This window comes from Petaurus breviceps, unplaced genomic scaffold, assembly GCF_028583685.1.
Source record: "Petaurus breviceps papuanus isolate PSGF00001 unplaced genomic scaffold, PetGlider_PUasm1.0 91133, whole genome shotgun sequence".
Lineage (NCBI taxonomy): Eukaryota > Metazoa > Chordata > Mammalia > Diprotodontia > Petauridae > Petaurus > Petaurus breviceps.
Genome location: NW_027187419.1, coordinates 13,239,512 through 13,259,010, shown reverse-complemented (window position 1 = coordinate 13,259,010; position 19,499 = coordinate 13,239,512). Strand labels below are relative to the sequence as shown.

The window sequence follows — 19,499 nt, the reverse complement described above, 5'->3', positions numbered from 1 at the left end:
CTTGTCTGCCAATCCAAACATTTATTTTAGTAGTTCCCAGCCTTGGTTTTCTGATATCTAAGTGTGGGTGTATCTCTAGAGTAGGAAGGGGTATCTTAAGTTATAAAAAACAAAATTAATTTTAGAATTAAAATATTATTAACATTGGTTTAAAAATCAATGTATACTATACAGCACTTGTTTTAAAGGTTGGAGTATTGTAACATCAAACAAATGAGAAGTCAAATGAGAATTACTCACTGGGGATATTTAGTTTGTAATTAGTTTTTATTTTTATGCGCAGATGTTACAATCATGATTGCAATTGTGCCATGTCAAAAAAGAAAGGAGCACAAATCAATCACAGAATCATACAGAATCCCTAAATCTCAGTATTGGAAAGAACCAAGCCTGTATCTCAGCATGAATAATGTCTATGATACTACCTGACAAGTTATTATCCAGCCCTTGATTATAGACAAAGCTCCCCTCCAAAGCAGGGGAACCCATTATCACCCAAGGAAGTCCATACAACATCCAGAGAGCTCTAATTGTTAAGAAATTTTCCTGTACATTAAACCCTAAATTGTCTTTTTAGCAACTTCTTAAATTTATGTCATCTGTCAATTTCATAAATACGTTGTCTAGGCCTTTTCTCAAAGTATTAATTTAAAAAAATGTTCAACAGCACAGAGTTAAGCATAGGTCCCTGGGACGTTCTCCTGGAGGTGTCCTAAGTTGACATTGAATCATTAACGACTACGCTTTGGACCCAACTACTCAACCAGTTTCATACCCACCTAATGGCACTATCTAGTCCAGTAATGTTAAACTCAAAAAGAAATGAAATTCAAAAATCATCCATAAGGAGTCTTGCAGGACACACATTTACTTAGAAAACTGCATGTTTACATGTTTCTTTTTATATTAATATATCCATGCATTAATAAAAAAGGAACTACGTTTTTATCTGGTTTGGGCTGCACTTGGGAATATTGTGAGCCACATGGATGGGCTAGCATGTTTAACTCCCTGATCTAGGCCATATCAATCCTGCTTTTCCATAAGAATCACATCAACGAACATTTATTAAGCACTCACTATGTCAGGCATTGTGCTAGGCACCTGGCATACAAATACAATAAATAAAACAATCCCTTCTCAGAAGGAACTTATATTTTAAAGAGAGATACAACAAGGTCATATAAAGGTATAACTACAAATAAAGTTAGTATTTGATGTTGTTCAGTTATTTCAGTTGTGTCTGACTCTTGATGACCTCATTTGGGGTTTTCCAGGCAGATACTGACATAGTTTTCCATGTCCTTCTCTAGCTCATTTTGCAGATGAGGAAACTGAGGCAAACAGGGTTAAGTGACTTGCTTAGAGTCATGTATCTAGAAAATGTCTGAGATCAGATTTCAACTCAGGTCTTCCTGACTCCAGGTCCAGTTCTCTATCCACTGTGCCACCTAGCTGTATAAACCCAAATAAAAAGTAGTTCAATACAAGAAATAATAAATACAAAGAAATGGCACAAGATACTTTGTCAAATCCTTTGTTAAAATCTAGATAATAATAGTATAATGAAAATAACAATAATAACTAGCATTTATATAATGCTTTAAGTTTTGTAAAGTACTTTACAAAGATGCTCTCATTTTATCCTCAAAACAGCTCTGGAAGATAGGTGCTAGCTAGTATTATCCTCATTTTACAGATGAGATAAGTTAAATAGCTTGCCTGGGGTCACACAGCTAAATAAGGGTCTGAGGTCAAAATTTGAACTTGGGATGTCCTGACTTTTGGCCCAGCATTCTAAACTGTATCTATGGTATATCATTCTCCTGATAAATCAGTCTATTAATCCGGCCAAAAAAAAAAAAAAGTAATGACACGACCTGTTCTTGATGAAACCATGGTAATTCTCCATGATCACGATTTCTTTCACCTGTCAGGCATTCTGAATAAGGAGCAATAAATGAAAAGAAAAACCATTTTTAGTTTAGGGATTCAAACTAGAAAGGCATTTATTCTTCCTAATTGAGCATTCATTCTCTGGTGTGCAAAGTAACCAGGAGGTACATTCATTAACTCTCTCAAGACACTGAATTCCAATGTTATATATTACCAAGGATTGGATGATTATGACCTCCATCATGCCACAAGGACAAATTTCCATATCGCCAGGTCACAGTTTCCAAATTCAACCCCTCTTTGATGTTCCCCCCAGTCACCATGAACTAGAAAAACATGAACAGAGCAAATGACCCTACAGGATACCAAGGAATCATTCAGCTGACCTCTGGGATTATCTACTATCCTGTTATATAAGTACCAGCCTATATAAAAGTATTTTAGTCAGGTTAGTACAATGTCACTAGATATTACTAGAGGTAATGGAGATACTTATTGTATAATCATATTCTTTTGATTTAAAAAAAATTCTTATAATTTTCTACTTGGGAAAAAATGTGGTTTACCTCAGAAATTACCTGTGTTTCTTAGGACTAAACAATAGGAAGGGAAAATATAGTTCACATGGCACTTTGTAGTGTTTTTTGAAAAGAAGAAATTGTCCGGAAAATGTGAATGGAACAGAGGATTATCTAGAAATGAGAGAGTACAGGTAATTTGCTTAAATGTTTTCATTGATAAGAAGTTTGGGATATGATCTTGTCAGTTGTTTCAAATAGTATTTGTTCTCCATCCCATTAAAATGTGGCCCTAGGGTTTCGGCATCCCTAATAGGTCTTACCCTTTTGTTTTGACAGTCTTTCTAATCCTTAACACTGTATCACTCCCATAAAAATAATCCTGTTGTTCTCTGCCTTTTTAGTATGGTTAAGCTTTACTCCTTTTTATCTGAGCTCAAAGCACTTTTTCACAGCCTCCTAGCATCTTTGTGAAATTCTCATCAAGAACGAAGTCAGCGTTTTATAGAGTGAAATGTATAAGCAGGTTACATAAGGTCATCAGGTCTGTAGGATCTGCATGCTGCAAGTGACCCTAAATACATGCTGATGTCTGAGGCGGTTAGCCCTTTTGTTCAGAGCACTGTGCTAATGAGGCCAAGGTCATGGGTTTGATCTCCTCATGGGACAATCAAATCATTTGTTATGTGATCTCAGATTGTACTCCTGGGCATATCTAAGACATCTCATAATGTTGCTGTTGATCATGATAGAGGCTCGTGAGAGATTGTACTTGACTCAGAAAATCCAGAATCTTTGGAAAAAAACACTTAAAGTTCATATTCTATTAAACTTGGGTCAGAAAGACCAACAAAGATATTCTGGAATTTGTTAAAAGGTCCTAGAGTTATGGAAATTGTCAAGAAACAGCAAATAGCTATTATCCACTTATGATATTCTGAGAGAGACCCTGGCCTAATGAAAAGAGGTCTGGCCTTGGAATAAGGAAGACTTTGGTTCAAACCTTTTTCTCTAACAGTTGTGAGCTGTAGAACATAAATATGGTACTTAGATTCTCAGTGCTCAAGGTCACTCTTGAAGACTATAAATTACAGATGAGATTTGGGACAATTTCTGTGCTTGTGAGTTCTCCATAACTGATATAACTCTAGCATGAATCCTGTAAAGCCCTTCCCATTCTCATTGCAGACTACCTTTGAAGACAGGCTTCAAGATGCTCTCCTTCATACAATCTCTCTTGTAGCCAAACTCCTGTACATATTCTATCTCCTCCCTACTTGCCTTTGCATAGGCTGTTCTCACACCTAGAATGCTTTCCTTCCTCATTTCCACTTCTTAGACCACTTTGCTCCATTCAAGCCTGTGCCCAAGTGCTAACTCCTACATAACTCCTTTCCAGATTCCCCGGTAGTTAGTATTCCTCCCTGTATCCAGTTACTTCTTATTTACTTTGCAAATGGCATATTTTGTATGTTATCTGTTGTGTTCCTCACCCACCCACCCACTCTCTCAGTAGAACATGAATTCCTCGAAGACAAGAAGTGTTTTCTTTTTGCTTTTGTATCCCTAGGGGAATAGAAGTCTAACTGAATTGGCTTGAAATGGGTGGCTGGGGAGAGGGGGAGCACTCATCTTAAATGGATCTTAAAGATTCTTCATTTTGTAAAATTCTTTACTTTATTAAAGAATTCACTAAATATTCCTTTAAAATGTTGAGCATTTCTAGTGCATTTAAAATGATATACTGCCTAGACAGTGCTATGAATTGAAACATTCAATAAGTACTTTTATTGATTATTTATTGACAAAAATTGTTTGCCAGAGAATATGTATCATGGTAAAATAGAAAATATTCTGGATTGGGAGTTAGGAGAGCTGGTTTAAATCCCAGTTCTAGTGCTTGCTTCTACCAATGTAAATCTGTCTCCTGTAAAATGAGGGGGTTATACTCTAAGGGTCCCTCAAGCTCTAAAGTCTTTGAATCCTATGATAACTGATGAAATGTAAAGGAGTTTTATTTGTCTAGCATAGAGATGGCAAACATGCAACCGCCTGCAGTCTACAACTCTCTTGAGTAAAGCCGGAAACTAGATTAAAATGTAATTGGGGGGCGGCTAGGTGGCACAGTAAGTAGAGCACCAGCCCTGGAGTCAGGAGGACCTGAGTTCAAATGTGGCCTCAGACACTTGACACACTTACTATCTGTGTGACTTTGGACAAGCCAGTTAACCCCAATTGCCCTCCAAAAAGCAAAAAAAAAAAAAACCAACATGTAATTGGGTAGTCTTTCAAAAAATAAATTAAAATAAAGCATAGATAATATTAACATGTAGTTTTCTAAGTCAATATGAGACCTGCAGGGATACTTTTGTATGTCCTTTTTCAAATTTTTTTTTAATAAGACTGGTCTAGCATAATTGGGGAATTCACTATTCTGCAGGGATCCATGGTGTGGCAAAAGGAGTACTGAGGCTGAAAGTTAGGAAATCAGCCTTGTAGTCAGGACTCTGTAGCTAATTCATTCAAATGATGCAGCAATTTCATTAAGTGCCTACTATGTGCCAAGTACTAGCTATGTGACTTTGGACAATACATTTAATTTCCTTGAGGCTCTATTTCCTCATCTATAAGAAGACAAGAATGAAATAATGATGATCTATAAAGTCACTTTCAGATCTTAAAAAAATAAAATAAAAAGGCAAGATAATTTCTGCAATAGGATTAGGGGTAGGGACTGGACCTGTGATTTTATTGTCAGATAATTGTAAATTAGCCCTCTATATTTTAAAAGTTTATTTAAATCATTCCAAAATCAAAAAAATCAAAACATATTACATGCTTCCCTGTCCTAATAAATAGAGAATATTGAATGCTTTTCATCCTTTAATGGCTCAGAATTATTGTAAATATCCGTTAGTGTACTATATAGTGATCACTCAAAGACTAGTGAAGCAAATAGAGTATAATATTGATCCTTGCCTGAAATTCCTGAAATCACTGAAATTGTTGATTTTGTCATTTCTCCTCTTAGGAATTTTTCTTTAGAGGTAGATACTTTTTGTCTCTATTCTAAATGGCCCCAGATTTCTTTACTGAACCCTCTACTGTGTTTCCCCAATAATAAGACCTATCCCGAAAATAAGCCCTCCCCTTACTGTGTAAGATTCCTCTAAAATAAGCCCTCCCCCGAAAATAAGCCCTATTGAGATTGCTACTGTAGTGAAGGTGGTCCCCTACTCTACACGCTACATTATGGTACCCTCTGTATGCACCGCCCCCCCCCAAAACGCACGCCGCGCTCCATCCAATCAGAGCTGCAGCAGTGAGTGCGTCATCCTGTTCTTCCCCAGTGATTTGCTTGCTTGCGCCATTGAGAGCAGTGCCGCGGAGGAGAGCTGAGGCAGGACAACATAAGCCCTCCCCTGAAAATAAGCCCTCTGGTGTTTTTCTTTCCAAAAAATCTAATAAGACAGTGTCTTATTATCGGGGAAACACGGTATCTTATCCTGCGTAAGCATTTCTACATTCATCTGCCATATTATTCCATGGGGACTTTTGCCAATAGGTACTTTTCTGTCCATCTCCTCAAGACCACTAAACTTTTTTCATTTCAGCTGTTCACCTCCTCCATCTTTGATGGTAATTGATAGTAACAGCATAAGGATTCCCCTTCACCAGTGATAAAACATTATGTGTAAAATTAAGCCAAATATCTTCTTGAGAAGAGATGCTTGACAGGGTGGGACCAGTCAAACCCTCCCATATTGACTAAATTGCTGAGCTTTATAAGTTACATTTGTTGGTTTAGATGCTTTATTGCTTGCTTCCAGATTACTTTTCATTTAATTTGGAAACTGAGGTTACCTGAATGCTTATGGTCAGATAATAGCTCACTTATATTGTGCTTTGTGGTTATAAAAATACATTCCCATATTATAGGGGGGACTACTGAGGCTCAGAAAGGTTAAGTGATTTGTCTAAGGCCATACAGCTAGCTAGTAAATGTCAAATCAATGGCTTGAAACCAAATCTGACTCCTAATCCAGTGCCTCAGATACATTGTTTCACATATAAAATCATTGAATTTTAAAGAATTAGGAAATTTTTGAGATCATCTTGGCCAATCCTTTTCACAAAAGAATTGAAACTAGGTTTCAATAGCTTTCTCCTTTGGAGTTTTGTCTTGCCTTTCTTGCTCCTCAGGTTGTAGTGAAGACACTCCAAATACAATCGAGGAGAGCAGTAATTCCATGAACTTGCACCACAAAGTGCAAGCAGAAAACAAAAACAAATAAAAAGAAACCCTGATATTTTTAGATAGATGAAAGTACATTGAGTTGCATTAGCATTTTAATTTCATGATTGGTAGATCATATGATCTACTGTGTGTGTGTGTGTGTGTATGTCTTTGTGTATTGAGAGTTCTTTCAGCTGGGTTTTTCCCCTTTTGGTAAACTTATCTTATTTATTTTCACAGCTTAAATAAATTTCTGTCCAAAGTAATTGACAAGTGATTATTTGAAGAAGATTCAGTATAGCATCTGGGAAGTCATTAACGCCACAATGAAGCACTTCCTGAGGTAAGTATTTTTTTTAACTTAATGGCACACACTAGTGTCCACTAGTTACCATTATCTAGTCTCCAGGGCACTTAATATTTCAAGTTAAATGAGATTGCGTTTTTGAAGAAATATTGTTTTTATCACTGTTGTTTAGTGCTGCCCCTTAATTCTATTTTAACTCTCACTGGGAGTTTTTGTAGATGAAAAGAGAAGCAGAAGGAACAGAAGCTACAAACATGAAGGAAAAAGAGAGTAAAACCTCAGCCCTATGCAAGCCTCCCCTTTCAGAGAAGATGGCACTCTAGAAATTAGTGGCGGAAAGATTTTGCTTTCTTAAAAGCAGTGAAGGGTTATGCTAAATGTTTTTTCATCAATTCAACAATTTAAAATAGCACAAATTTAGATTTGGTGCTTGCTAGATAGCCCATTTAGGCTCCTGTTCCTTTTCAATAACAAGATTTTCTTGGTGACTTCTTCATCTGCAGCTTCTTCTGTTCAATTCTGCAAATATTTGCTAATCGACCAACACTTATTGAGGACTACTGTGTACAGAGCAGTGTTGGGTGCCAGAAGAAATGAAAGAGGGGGGTCCCTGCCTAATGGAGTTTATATAAATATTTACAATACACAATATTATATAGGCTGTCCCAAAAGTCTTAGTGCAGTTTTAAGTTTTACTAGCTAAAAACTGCACTTTTACTAAGCTTAAAACTTGATAATAAAGCTTAAAATACAACAAAGTGCTATCTATGTTAGGTCTAAAGAGGAAGGTTGTTATTCACTGAGCTTCTTAGCAAAGGCTTTGTGTAGCAGTATGGGGAGTGTTCAGGAGACAAAGAATTACATATTGGACTATGGTGCTTTCACTTTGTTGAAAGGAATAATATGAGAAAGGGCTGGAAAGGTATTATGGTTCCAAATTATGGAGAGTTTTGAATTCCAGGCAACCTGGAGGTCAGTAGAAGCCCCCTGAAAACCTTTGAGCAGAGGAATAACATGAACAGATTTGTGCCAGATTTGTGTTTATTGTAATAGTGATTTGGATTGGAAAGGGTGGAGAGAGGAGACATGAAGATCTGATAGAACACTACCATATTCCAGGAAGATAATAATGACTTTGTCATTTGTCAAAGTTGCTGACTTTGGGAAATGAGAAGAGGGGATGGATGAGCGAAGTCGTGAAAGCAGAATTGACAAGACCCATAGAACTGATTGGATGTGTGAGTTAAGAGAAAAGAAAGGTTCAAAAATAAGTTAGTACTGTAGGATAACCAGTGAATAGTAGTGGCACAGACAGAAATAGTAAAATCAGAAGAACAAGTTTGGGGAAAAGGTAAGAATTTTTTGGGACAATGCTGAGTTTAAGTTTTAAAAATTCTAAATTTAAACAACAAATAAAGACCATTGCCATACATGTAACAGAACACAAAAAGAGGATGCCCTATGAAACTGTGAATCTATCTATGTCATTTGCTTTTTAAAAAATATGTCATAAATTCCACATAGACTATTACTTTCAAAATTCTTGTTTGTCTCTTCTTTCTTTTGAATTTCTTTCTGTGCTATTTTGTGTATTTTAGAAAATATTTCAGAGTCCCTTTTTCTTTTTGGCATTACTATTACTAAACTATCTCTCTGTTCCCAATTTAAAACTTAGAAAAAGATTTTTTTTAAATCCTTGTATGAAATAGACAGGGGAAATTCATAGCCACATGGAGGCCATATCCAAAAATGTATGTCACTTTCTGTACCTTATTTCTGTCTTTTCTCTGTAAGGAAGTAGGTAATATGCTTCATCAGAGGTCCTTGGTTGGTCATTGTTTTGATCAGAGTTCTTAAATCTTTCAAAGTTGTTTTTTTTTTGTAATAGTGCTGTCCTTGGATAAATTGTTCACCTGTTTCTGCTCCCTTCACTGAGTCCATACTTAATATCCAGGATTCTCTGAAGTGTCTCTTTCATAATTTCTTATAGTACAATAGTAATCCCTTACATTCATATACCACAATTTGTATAGCCATTCCACAAATGTCTGAGTCAATCTTAGACAACTCCTTAGATTCTTTTCCTTTATTTCATTTTAATCTCTCCTTTATGATCAGAAAGTTTGTTTTGCTTTTGACCAATATCACGAGAATGTTTGATGCTTACTAAGTTGTGAGTGTGTGTATTCAACATTCCTCTGTCCATTTCAGATAAGAATAAGGTTTAATCTGTTGCCCCCATCCCTTTCCTCTAATTTTGTATACATTTCCTCTCATTCTCATAGGAAATATCAAATTCCACCCTTTTCTTTCTCTTTTCCATGCTTGTGTATTCCTTTTATCATCCCTTTTCTTTAGCTTCTTCAAACCCTCAATTCAGAATCAATCCATTCCCTAGGACTTCTGTTTTTCATATTTAATACCCATTAAAAATATTAAGGTTCTGAATAGTCACTTGGTTCTTTTCCCTCTTTGGAATGTTAGCAGTAAATAATCACATAGTGCCTTCCTATTGCCCAAATAACTTTACCTTTCTAGGTTTCTCAAGACTTTTGTGTTTGTTTTTCAAAGTTTTTATTCAGTGCTGCCACTTTCAACAGAAATGCTTAGAAGTCTCTTCCTTTAAAGGTCCATTTTTTCCCCTATAGTATTATAGTCACCTTTTGTAAGCCTCTATTTTTTGCCTTTTAGAATATTGTATTCCAAGATCTCTTCTGTTTTTTTGTAAAAGCTGACAAGTTTTTTGTGATCATGACACTGGTTCCTTGGCACATGAACTTCTTTCTGGATGCTTTCAATATGTTTTCTTTGACATGCATGCTCTGGACATTCCTGGGATTTTTCCTTTTAGTGTTCCTTTCAGGAGGTGATGGATGATTCTGTCTTCATTTTGTCCTTTAGATCTCTTCAGTTTTTATTCATGACTTCTTGAAATGTCATGTCAAGGCTTTTTTAAAAAAAATTACGGGGGTGGCTAGGTGGCTCAGTGAATAGAGCACCAACCCTGGAGTCAGGAGGACCTGGGTTCGGATCCAGCCTCAGACACTTAACACACACACAAAAAAAAAAAAACTAGCCATGTGACCCTGGGCAAATCACTTAATCCCAATTGCCCTCCAAAAAAAAAGAAAAAAAAATCATGATTTTCAGGGAGTCCAATGATTTTTTAATTATTCCTCTTTGACCTATTTTCCAACTCTGTTATTTTTGATATCAGATATCTTACATTTTCTTTTATAATTTTCAATCTTTTGACTTTAATATGTCTTGTCTCATGGTGTCACTGATTTCCGATTGATCTATTGTAGTTTCTAAGGAGTCCATTTCTCAGGTGAGGTTTACTACTTTCTTTCAATTCTTTTCTCCAGTTCTTTCATTTCATCTTTTGTATTTTGCTTCATTTCTTTTAGGAATTTACATAATACTTAGGTAAAGTCCATTTTTACCATGAACCCAAATTAGCAATAGTTATGAAATTATTTGTTCTTTCTTTCAGGGGCTCTCTAGATTTACATTCTTTTTACACTGACTGGTCTTTTCTTTGTTTTGCTTATATCTCCAGCTTTACCTACTGAAGTAAATCTTTGTTCCAGGGATATGCTGAACTTTTGTTGGAGTGGTTTACCTGGCTTGATCTTGCTCTGGGTCCCTTAGATTTCTGTACTGACCCTACATCTCATGAGATAAGGCCTCTGGCTATCTTTGAGGTTCAGAGTGCTCAATCTTCAGGGTATTCTCTGGAGTCTCAGGATAGAGTGTGTTAGGAACATCAAAACCCAATGTGTCCTAGTGCTGCATGATGATAGACACCAGCGTGCCCCAAAGCTTCCAAGGTCCCCACCCTGAGGCTTTCTTGGGGGAGCTTTCTAATCTTTCCACCTCTAGACTAGGAATATTATAAGTTACATATGTCCCTAGACCGTTTCTGATGGTGAAAGCCTACCCTGCAATGATGGAAACACCTTTTTTCTTGTACCTTTTGCTGGTAGGAATCATCCTCAGGCTTCTGGCTGACTTTTTGCACCATTCTGGAGTTAAAGAAATAACTTACTGTAGTGGATTTCTTGAATATTATTTAGTCTGTTGTAAACCAGGGTTTTGTCAGAATAGGTATATGGATGGTGATTGATTTGGCATATCTCCTATTTGGGCAGCTATCTTGTTCTGAATTACGTGGTTTGGTTTAAGGTCTTAGTGTAGTATCTAAGAGTGAATTTGTAGCAAAAGTGGGAATGTATGTCAGTGGCTCACAAGAGATGCCAGGACTAGACTTATAGATTTGGAAGTCACAAAGATGGTAGCTGAAGGAGCAAATAAAATTGTCAAGGAACAAAATGTGGAAGATGGAAGACAAGAGAGTGAAGATAAGATTCTTAGGGAAACAATTAAATTAAGGAACTGAGAGGAGACTGAGGAGCCATCTTAAGGTTCAGAAGAATGGCTGAAAAGGTTAGCAGGAAGATCACTCCAATATGGTGTCACAGAAACTAAGTGAGGAGTGAATATCCAATTAATATAAGAGCATAGTCAATGATGTCAAAAACTAAAGAAGGGCCTAAGAGAATGGCCACCCATTTAAAAAAATTTATAAAAATATGAAGATGGGTTTGGGGAGATTCAAAAGGTAAATAAGAAAATATATACCTTCAAGAAACTTATACTATAGTAGGAGAAATTACACACACACACACACACACACACACACAAACTATAATAATAAATGGAGCATAAATACATAAGAAAGATACAAACAAAATTCTTTGTGGGACTTGAGGAAGGAAGGATTACTGCCTAATGGGAGAATTCAGTAAACCTTTTTGGAGGATGTGCCATTTGAACTGGACTTTGGAAGACAGCATTCAACAATAATGGCCTGGGTTGGGAAGCAGGAAGGAGGAGATAAGGCATGGCATACTAGGGTTTAGGACCACCAGAACTTATTTAGAAACTGAAGCCATAGTTCAAATACTTCTTTGCACATAGTAGGTCCTCAATAAGAATGTGTTGATTGATTGGTTCATCTTGCTTTCAAAAAATGTGTGTAGACCACTGGATACAAGCATTTTTGATTCATTGATTCTACTTTGCATTTTCTCATTTCTAAATCTTTTAGAAGAATTTCCTATCATAGCCCATATTATTGATGATCTTGATCTAGGGATAGAATTAGAAGATGGAAAAAATCTGAAAGGAGCCAGAGTCTTTCTCCTAAGACTCCTGAACACAGTGTATACTCTACTTCCTTGCCCTGCTTAGGTTTCTCTAGTTAAGCACCTAAGATAACTTCAATTAGTTTAAGAAAAATTATTTCAATAGCTAGGATTCTTTCTCCTCTTTGCCATGATTCCTAATTGTTTGTTTCTTCATATTATTCTTCTTTGGATCCCTCAGCATTCACTGATGCTCTGGTTTGTGCCGTGAAGATGTCTCTTTGATATGTTTATAAAATCTTAGAATTATGGAACCTCTTTGTGATGTCATTCATTAAATAGGCTTATAGGGTTTAGTATTCTTTTTGTCATACAGAGCAATCTGACTATGTTAGCTGTGGAAAATTTTTTTTAATGATCACAGGAATATTTGACAGGATAGAACATGCCCTGACATGCTCTTTAGTTGCTATGGTAATTACTCCAGATGGTTTTTATGTTAATGAAAAATTGATAATTTTCAATTCCTTCTAAATGTGAGCCTAGTCCTTTCCATGGCAATATCAGGTTAATAGAAAACTTTGGTGTCTAGAGATGGAGCTCAGAAATAAATTCAGGACCTTCAACCAAGCATGTGACAAAACTTTAATTTTTTTTTTCCTGTGGAATTGTTTGGTTTTTATTTTCTTTTAAAACTCAGCCACCTTGAAACCAACCTACTTGTGAGCAAAAGTTATAAAATTGTTTCTGGCATTATCACTGCACAGCCTGCTGTGTGCCAGAGGAAATTTCATAAAACCAAAAGGCCACAGTTGTGTACAGCAGGATTCAATCCACCAAGCAATAAATATTTATTAAGCTCCTACTGTGTACCAGGAATGGTGCTAAGCTAAGTTCTGGAAATGATATTAAACTTTTTTTTCTTCATACAATCTTCTTTTTGCATCCCAAACTGTAGATCTCTTACTTTTAACTTTCTACCCCATACTGCTTTCAGACTGACAAAGCACTTCATATGTCCTATCAGACTTGCTTCTCAACATATTTCTGTGAGGTAGATGTCATTTTAGAGATGAGGAAATAGGCTGCAAGAGGCAAAGGCATTTATTTATTTGTTCAGGGTCACAATAATAGTTAGCACCTAAAGTGAAGTTTGAGCCCACATCTTCCCCACTCTACATCTAGTTTTCTCTCTAGGAAGCCATACTGTATCTAATGTCATCAGTACTTGTGTAGATTGTTCCCACTTTGCTTCCTTTGCAAGTTCAATAAACTTTGAACCAGGTATGGTGGCATACTCCCATAACCCCTGCTACTGGGAGAGGATGAGGTTGGGGAATCATTTAAACAGGGGAATTCTGAGTTGTAGCAAATCTAAGTCAATCAGGTATCTGCACTAAGACCCCCACCAATATGGGGATGCCACTCCCAAGAACAGGGGAATGGCAGGCTACCTAAGGAGTGGTGAGTCCACCCAGGTTGGAACAGATTAAAATTGATTAATAGTGGGATTTGGAACACGAATAGCCTTACATTTCCAGCCTGGGGAAGATAAGGAGAGCTAACCTAAAAAATAAATAATTAAATCAACATTGAATATGCCATATATTTTCACATCACAAATAGTAAAGGAAATTTAATTTCATACATGGAGTAGAAAGGATTATTGTTCTGATAGGGGAGTGGGTGGAACCAATTGACCTCTGAGTGAGGTACTTTTCAGCTCTTAGATTCTGTCGCTGAACTGAAAAGATTCAGTGCTGTTTCTTAGCAGGAGATCACAGTATATTTGAACCAATTAGAATGCAATGATTTAATCTTGGCACAGTGAATGGACATCCATCATTGTGATATGGCTATGTTCCAGTAGGAAGAATGATGAGCTCATTTTATCCTTAGTCGCTTTTTCCCTTTTATCTTGAAATTGGTTATTTGTTTTAAAACACAGAACAAGAAAAACAGGTTAACATAATAAGCAAGATATTCTGGCATTTGCAGAGAATTGATATTAAAATGGTAAAAGGACCTAAATTTAGACATTGCTGTTGAGTGCCAAACTAAAAGCACATCAATATATTCAATGTTAAACCTTTGATGCTCACAGAAATGCAACATTGCATACTGGAAAGCTGAAGTTGGGGTCCATAACCAATTGGGTTCAACTCCAACCCTTTGCATTAACTAGATGAGTGACCATTTCATCCCCTCTGAGGCTGTTTTCTAACCTGTAAAATGTAACTGATGTCTAAATGTACTCAAGACTAATGCATCTGCCTCAGTGGGTTTTTTGACTCTCAGATGAAGTGATGCAAAGCACTACGCAAACCTCAAAGTGCCACATAAATACTACCTATTTATAGGTATTGATTTATTGAGATGGGAAGCACATGAATATATGCAGGTGTGTATGTATATATGGGATGTCAACAAGGATAGGAACTGGACCTACAAATCCAGATCAGCACCTTCTCTGCAACTTATAGCCTCAGAGTTGCCTAAAACATTGAAAGTTTGAGTGACTTCCCAGGCTTACAAAGCTAGTATGTGTCAATAGTTGGACTTAAAATCTATTTCTTTCTAGTTTTGAGGCCAGCTCTCTATCCACTACTCCAAGTCACCTCTCACGTATCCATCATTGAGTACGTACAAATACATGCTATTGTTTTTGAAGATCTAAAAATTTTAAGAAACGAGAACTGGAAGTATGGCATTGAACTTACAGATCCTATTTAATAGGATGACCTCTGTACTCTACAGAGGTAGCTAAGTGGCACAGTAGATAAGAGCACTGGGCCTGAAGTCAAGAAGACTCATCTTCCTGAGTTCAAATCTGGCCTCAGACACTTACTAGGTGTGTGACCCAGCATTCACTTAACTCTGTTGGTCTCAGTTTCCTCATCTGTAAAATGAACTGGAGAAGGAAATGGCAAGCTACTTCAGTAACTTTGCCAAGAAAACCCCAAATGGGAGCGTGAAGAGTTAGACGTGATTGAAAAACAACTGAACAACTATACCTTACAGTATCTTACCAGAAATAGACATTTTTAGAAGTCTTTCTCTTATAAAAAGAAAGGTTAATTGTTATATCCTGAATAAGTCAGATGTTCATTTCTGTGTTCAGCAGGTACATTGTGAAAGATTAGTCATGGGCTTCTACCCAAAAGAATTGCAATATTATCTAGAGAGCCTAATAATTATTTGGCCTATAAGATGCTTTTAGATCTGAGAGGAATGCAAAGCTCCTAAGCAAGGTTAGTCTTCAAAAAACCAGACTGGGAGCAAGTATAAATTTAAATTGGAAATCACAACATTAATACTATTTATCATTCGTATGATTAGTATCCGTTGCTGTAGTAGGCTCATAGACTCTTGGAGTTAGAAGAGATCTTTGAAGACAATCTAATTCAGGCCTCAAGCCAGTGTATAAATACTTCATTAAGACATCGCAGACACCTCATCTTAAATACCTTCAAGGACAAGGATATACTAAAGCATCAGTCACTTCATTCCAGTTCTGGATTCCTCTAAGTTGCTAGGAAGCTCATTGTTATACTGAACCCAAATTTAGTTCTGTGAACTTGTACCTATTGACTCCAGTTTTTCCTTCTGTGAGTACATGGGACAAGGCCCTTCCATATGCTAGCCCTTCAACTATTTAATGAGAATTCTGATGTATCTTCAAAACCTGTCCTTCTCCAAGATAAGCATCCCTACTTCCTTCAGACAATCATTATAATTGATGTTTATAGCCTATATCATCTTGGTCACCCTCCTCTGGAGAATTAGGGGATGGAGTAGTTATGGTTTGTCCATGTCCTTCCTAAAATATGAAGCATACAATTGAACATAATATTCAAGATATGGTCTAAACAGGACAGAGTACAATAAGGCAGCCCAACACTGCTTTAGCTTTTTGAACAATAGAGAATTACTGTTGATTCATAGGAAGTTTGTAGTCAATCATTCAAGAATCAACAAGCATTTATTAAACACTTACTATGTACCAGGCACTGTGCTAAGTACTAGAAATATAAAAGAAGTTTATATTCTAATGGGAGAAATTATGTAAAGTAGAACATATAAGATAAATATAGAATAGATAGGAGGTAACCTTAGAGGGGAGGTCACCAGCTGATGGAGGAAGCAGAAAAGGGTCCCTGGAGGAGGTAGCCCTTGAGCTGAGTCTTAAAGGAAGCTAGGGATTCTTTTTTTTTTTTTTGCTTTTTTGGAGGGGGGAAGGTAGGGCAGTTGGGGTTAAGTGACTTGGCCAAGGTCACATGGCTAGTTTTTGTGTTGTGTCTGAGGCCACATTTGATCTCAGGTCCTCCTGACTCCAGGGCAAGTGCTCTATTCACTGCACCACCTAGCCACCCCTGAAGCTACGGATTCTAAGAGCCAGAAATTGAGAGGGAGAGCAGGCATGAGGAATAAAAACCTCAGGTCTTTCATATGGACTCCTCTCTTTCTTGTGTTTTGCTTATGCAGTTGATTCTTTTCAAACTAAATACAGAATTCCATATTTCATCCTGATTATATTTCATCTTGTCAATTTTGACACATTATTCTAGTACATTTATTTTGTTGGATCATGATTCCATCATCCAAAGTGTTAATTGTCCTTTCTAGTTTTGTGTCACTTGGGAATTTGATAAGGATATCTGACTCCAAAGACTTCATCTCAATAACTGATAAAACTATTTGGGCAGAACAAGAAAGAGACTAGATCCCTGTGACACATCCCTAGAAATATGCCATGATTCTGACATCAATCCATAAATGGACTATCTTTAAATTCAATCATTCAACTAATTTTGAATTCATCTCACTCTTCTATAATTCAGCCCACATTTATTCATAAGAGTATTCTAACACTTTGTAACGTGCTTTGCTGAAATCCAAAGATACCATGGCTATAATATGCTCCTGATTTTCTGGTAACCCTGCCAAAAAAGGAACTGAGGTTCATCTGGCCTGACTTCTTAGAAAAGCCATTCCGACTCCTCATGATCATTCCTTTCTAAGCCTTTATAACTGCTCCATTCAACAATCCATTATAGAATTGCTCGATATATGAATACCAAGCTCATTGGTCTTTGATTTACAGAATCCATCTTCTTATTAAAAAATGTATTATTTCCAACAATGGAAAGATAAGAAATGTTAGTGAATTTTTATTTTCTATGATTGATATCAGGATACCTTAAAATACCTTATATTAACTATAAAGCTCATGACAGAAGTAGCTATGACATAGTCTTCTTTATATTATCTAATAGAAAATTAGCTTTCGCTAACCCTTCTTATATTTCCCAGCATCATAGTAATAAAACTTCTGAGGGAAGATGATGGATCTCATAAACTATAAACCAGTAACTTCCATAGACTTTGAAATTTACTTCTAGCAAAATATCTCCCCTAGTGCCAACTATAATAACTGACTGGAAAGGCGTTCCCTTAAAAAAAAGTGCCATATCTCTTCCTAAGGGAAAAGAAGAGGCATCCATAGTTAATAAAAGTGTGTTGAATGTGTTTATTGGAATTGAACTCAAGGTTGCTTTAATATATTTTGATTTAGTACAAACAGAAAAATGTTAATTTTAAAAATTGCAATTTGGGGAGAACATTAGGTAAGTATAGTAAGTAAGATCACCCAAGTTAACATTTGTCATGTTGCCACAGTTTGGTAATCAATGCAGGAAAAGGGAAGAAATGGGATGGGGAGGAGAATGTGTGGATTTAGAAAAGGGCATGGTTCTGACCTTCCACGAGGCTCTGGGTCTTTCACCTTTATGTTTTGAGAGTCACAGAATTATAGGAAATCCATTAGTGTGTGATATATCTCTTTGCTACAAGTCCAGGACTTAAATCCTAAAATAGTAATAGTAATGAAGATGGTTTCATACTGTACTCAGAGAAGCAATTCTGGAATGCATAACCTGACCTTTCCCAGGTTCATATCCTAAACTCCTCCCGTTACAGTCTTTGGAACTCATTCCTGATGTTCCTTCCCCATGGTAAGTGACTTGTCCATGTCTACACAAATCATTAGTGTCTGAGCTAGAACCACCTGAACGTCTGACTTTTCCACACTACCACTCAGCTCTCTAAATTTTAGAAGAAATCTTCTACATTTAAAAGTTCAGTGAAACAGGTTCCTCTTCCTTGCCCTTGTGAGAAGATACGATCCTTTGACAGGAGTCACTTGCTTAGGGCTCTGTTTAGAGATTCATGCACAGTCTTCTCCCAGCATCTTTCCTCACAAGGAAACCTCATTAGAGTCAGTGCACTGGGCTAGACTCACACAGGAGAAGTTCATGCTGAGTTGCCAGCATCACTTAATGAAGAGCTTAAATGGAAGACAGCTTCTCTGTAACTAAAATAACATGGTGGTTTCAGAACACTGTATGAGACAATGAAGGCCCTGCAGAGCATGAGATTTCCTCTTGCCCCCTACACACAGAATGATTTCATTGTGGAAACACTGGTGGTTATGGAAACAAAATGAAAATTCCTGATTGTCATCTGCATTTTACCACATCTGCTTATTGTTTCTATAGTGTTAACACTTATCTTCAATAGTTTACTTTTTATTTATTACAGGATTTCTTCAAGCAAGAGTTAATTTCCATTAGCGCATTTATTGAAACCGTTCAAAATAAGCCATTTTTCTTTTGATGTCGCAAAAGGCGATGTCATTCACCCACACGTAAGGTGGAGGCGTAGTATTCCATTACAGGTACCAACGACTTCCTTCCCTCTCCCAACCCCACCACTCCTGCACTTGCTATTAGTCCTGGCTTTTGCTCTCTTGTCCTTTTCAACAGATTCATTCCTACAGAAAATGCTATCTTAACTAAGTGCCTCACAGAAGATTAGCTTGTCTCTTCTTTTGTAGCAGCCATGTGATCCATTTTCAATAATTTGCTTTGGGTAGCTATTCTAGGTACAAGCTGGAGGATGAATGTTAAATAATAAAAAATGAACATCATAATGACCATAGAGCCCTGCTGGGAACTCCTGATAGAGGCATAAGTCATCTTCTTTACTGAGCTGCACCTTCTGAGAATGTACAGCAGGAACAAAGAAAGCATGCCAATTGAGTTTGGCCTGGATTAAAAAAAAGAATACATCGACTCTGACTCTGAGAATGCATAATTAAGGTCGACTCCTGAGGGATAGACAGTAGTTCTTTTTAAAATAACATCCTCCCGGTATTTAGATCAGTAGCTTTCAAAATTATTTTGTTTATATGTAGGCAATGTGGCAAAGTGGATAGAAAAAGACCTTTGGAATTAGGAAAGCCTGGATTCAAGTCTGTCTGTTACTGGTTGTGTGACTTTGGGAAAAGTCTCTTAATTGCTCGTTGCTTCAGGTAACTGTCATGACTCTCA

The 19,499-nt window shown here is 36.8% G+C and overlaps 1 protein-coding gene and 1 long non-coding RNA gene across 8 annotated transcripts in view; one reads left to right on the top strand and one right to left on the bottom strand.

The window, feature by feature from the left end:
- Positions 1-19,499, top strand: part of ELMOD1 (ELMO domain containing 1) — a 77,222-nt gene that overhangs the window by 17,228 nt on the left and 40,495 nt on the right. For 6 of the 7 annotated variants that reach the window (XM_069080473.1, XM_069080477.1, XM_069080475.1 and 3 more), the window contains exon 2: positions 6,892-6,994. In XM_069080473.1, coding sequence (XP_068936574.1) covers positions 6,978-6,994 — 17 coding nt within the window. In that variant the 5' untranslated portion in view covers positions 6,892-6,977. Of the gene's footprint in view, positions 1-6,891; positions 6,995-18,708; positions 18,845-19,499 lie in introns of all 7 variants that reach the window. The other variant, XM_069080476.1, reaches the window with a different exon arrangement.
- The window catches only part of LOC138155309 (uncharacterized), a 66,409-nt gene that overhangs the window by 20,736 nt on the left and 26,174 nt on the right, over positions 1-19,499 (bottom strand). The gene's annotated exons all lie outside the window — the stretch shown is intronic.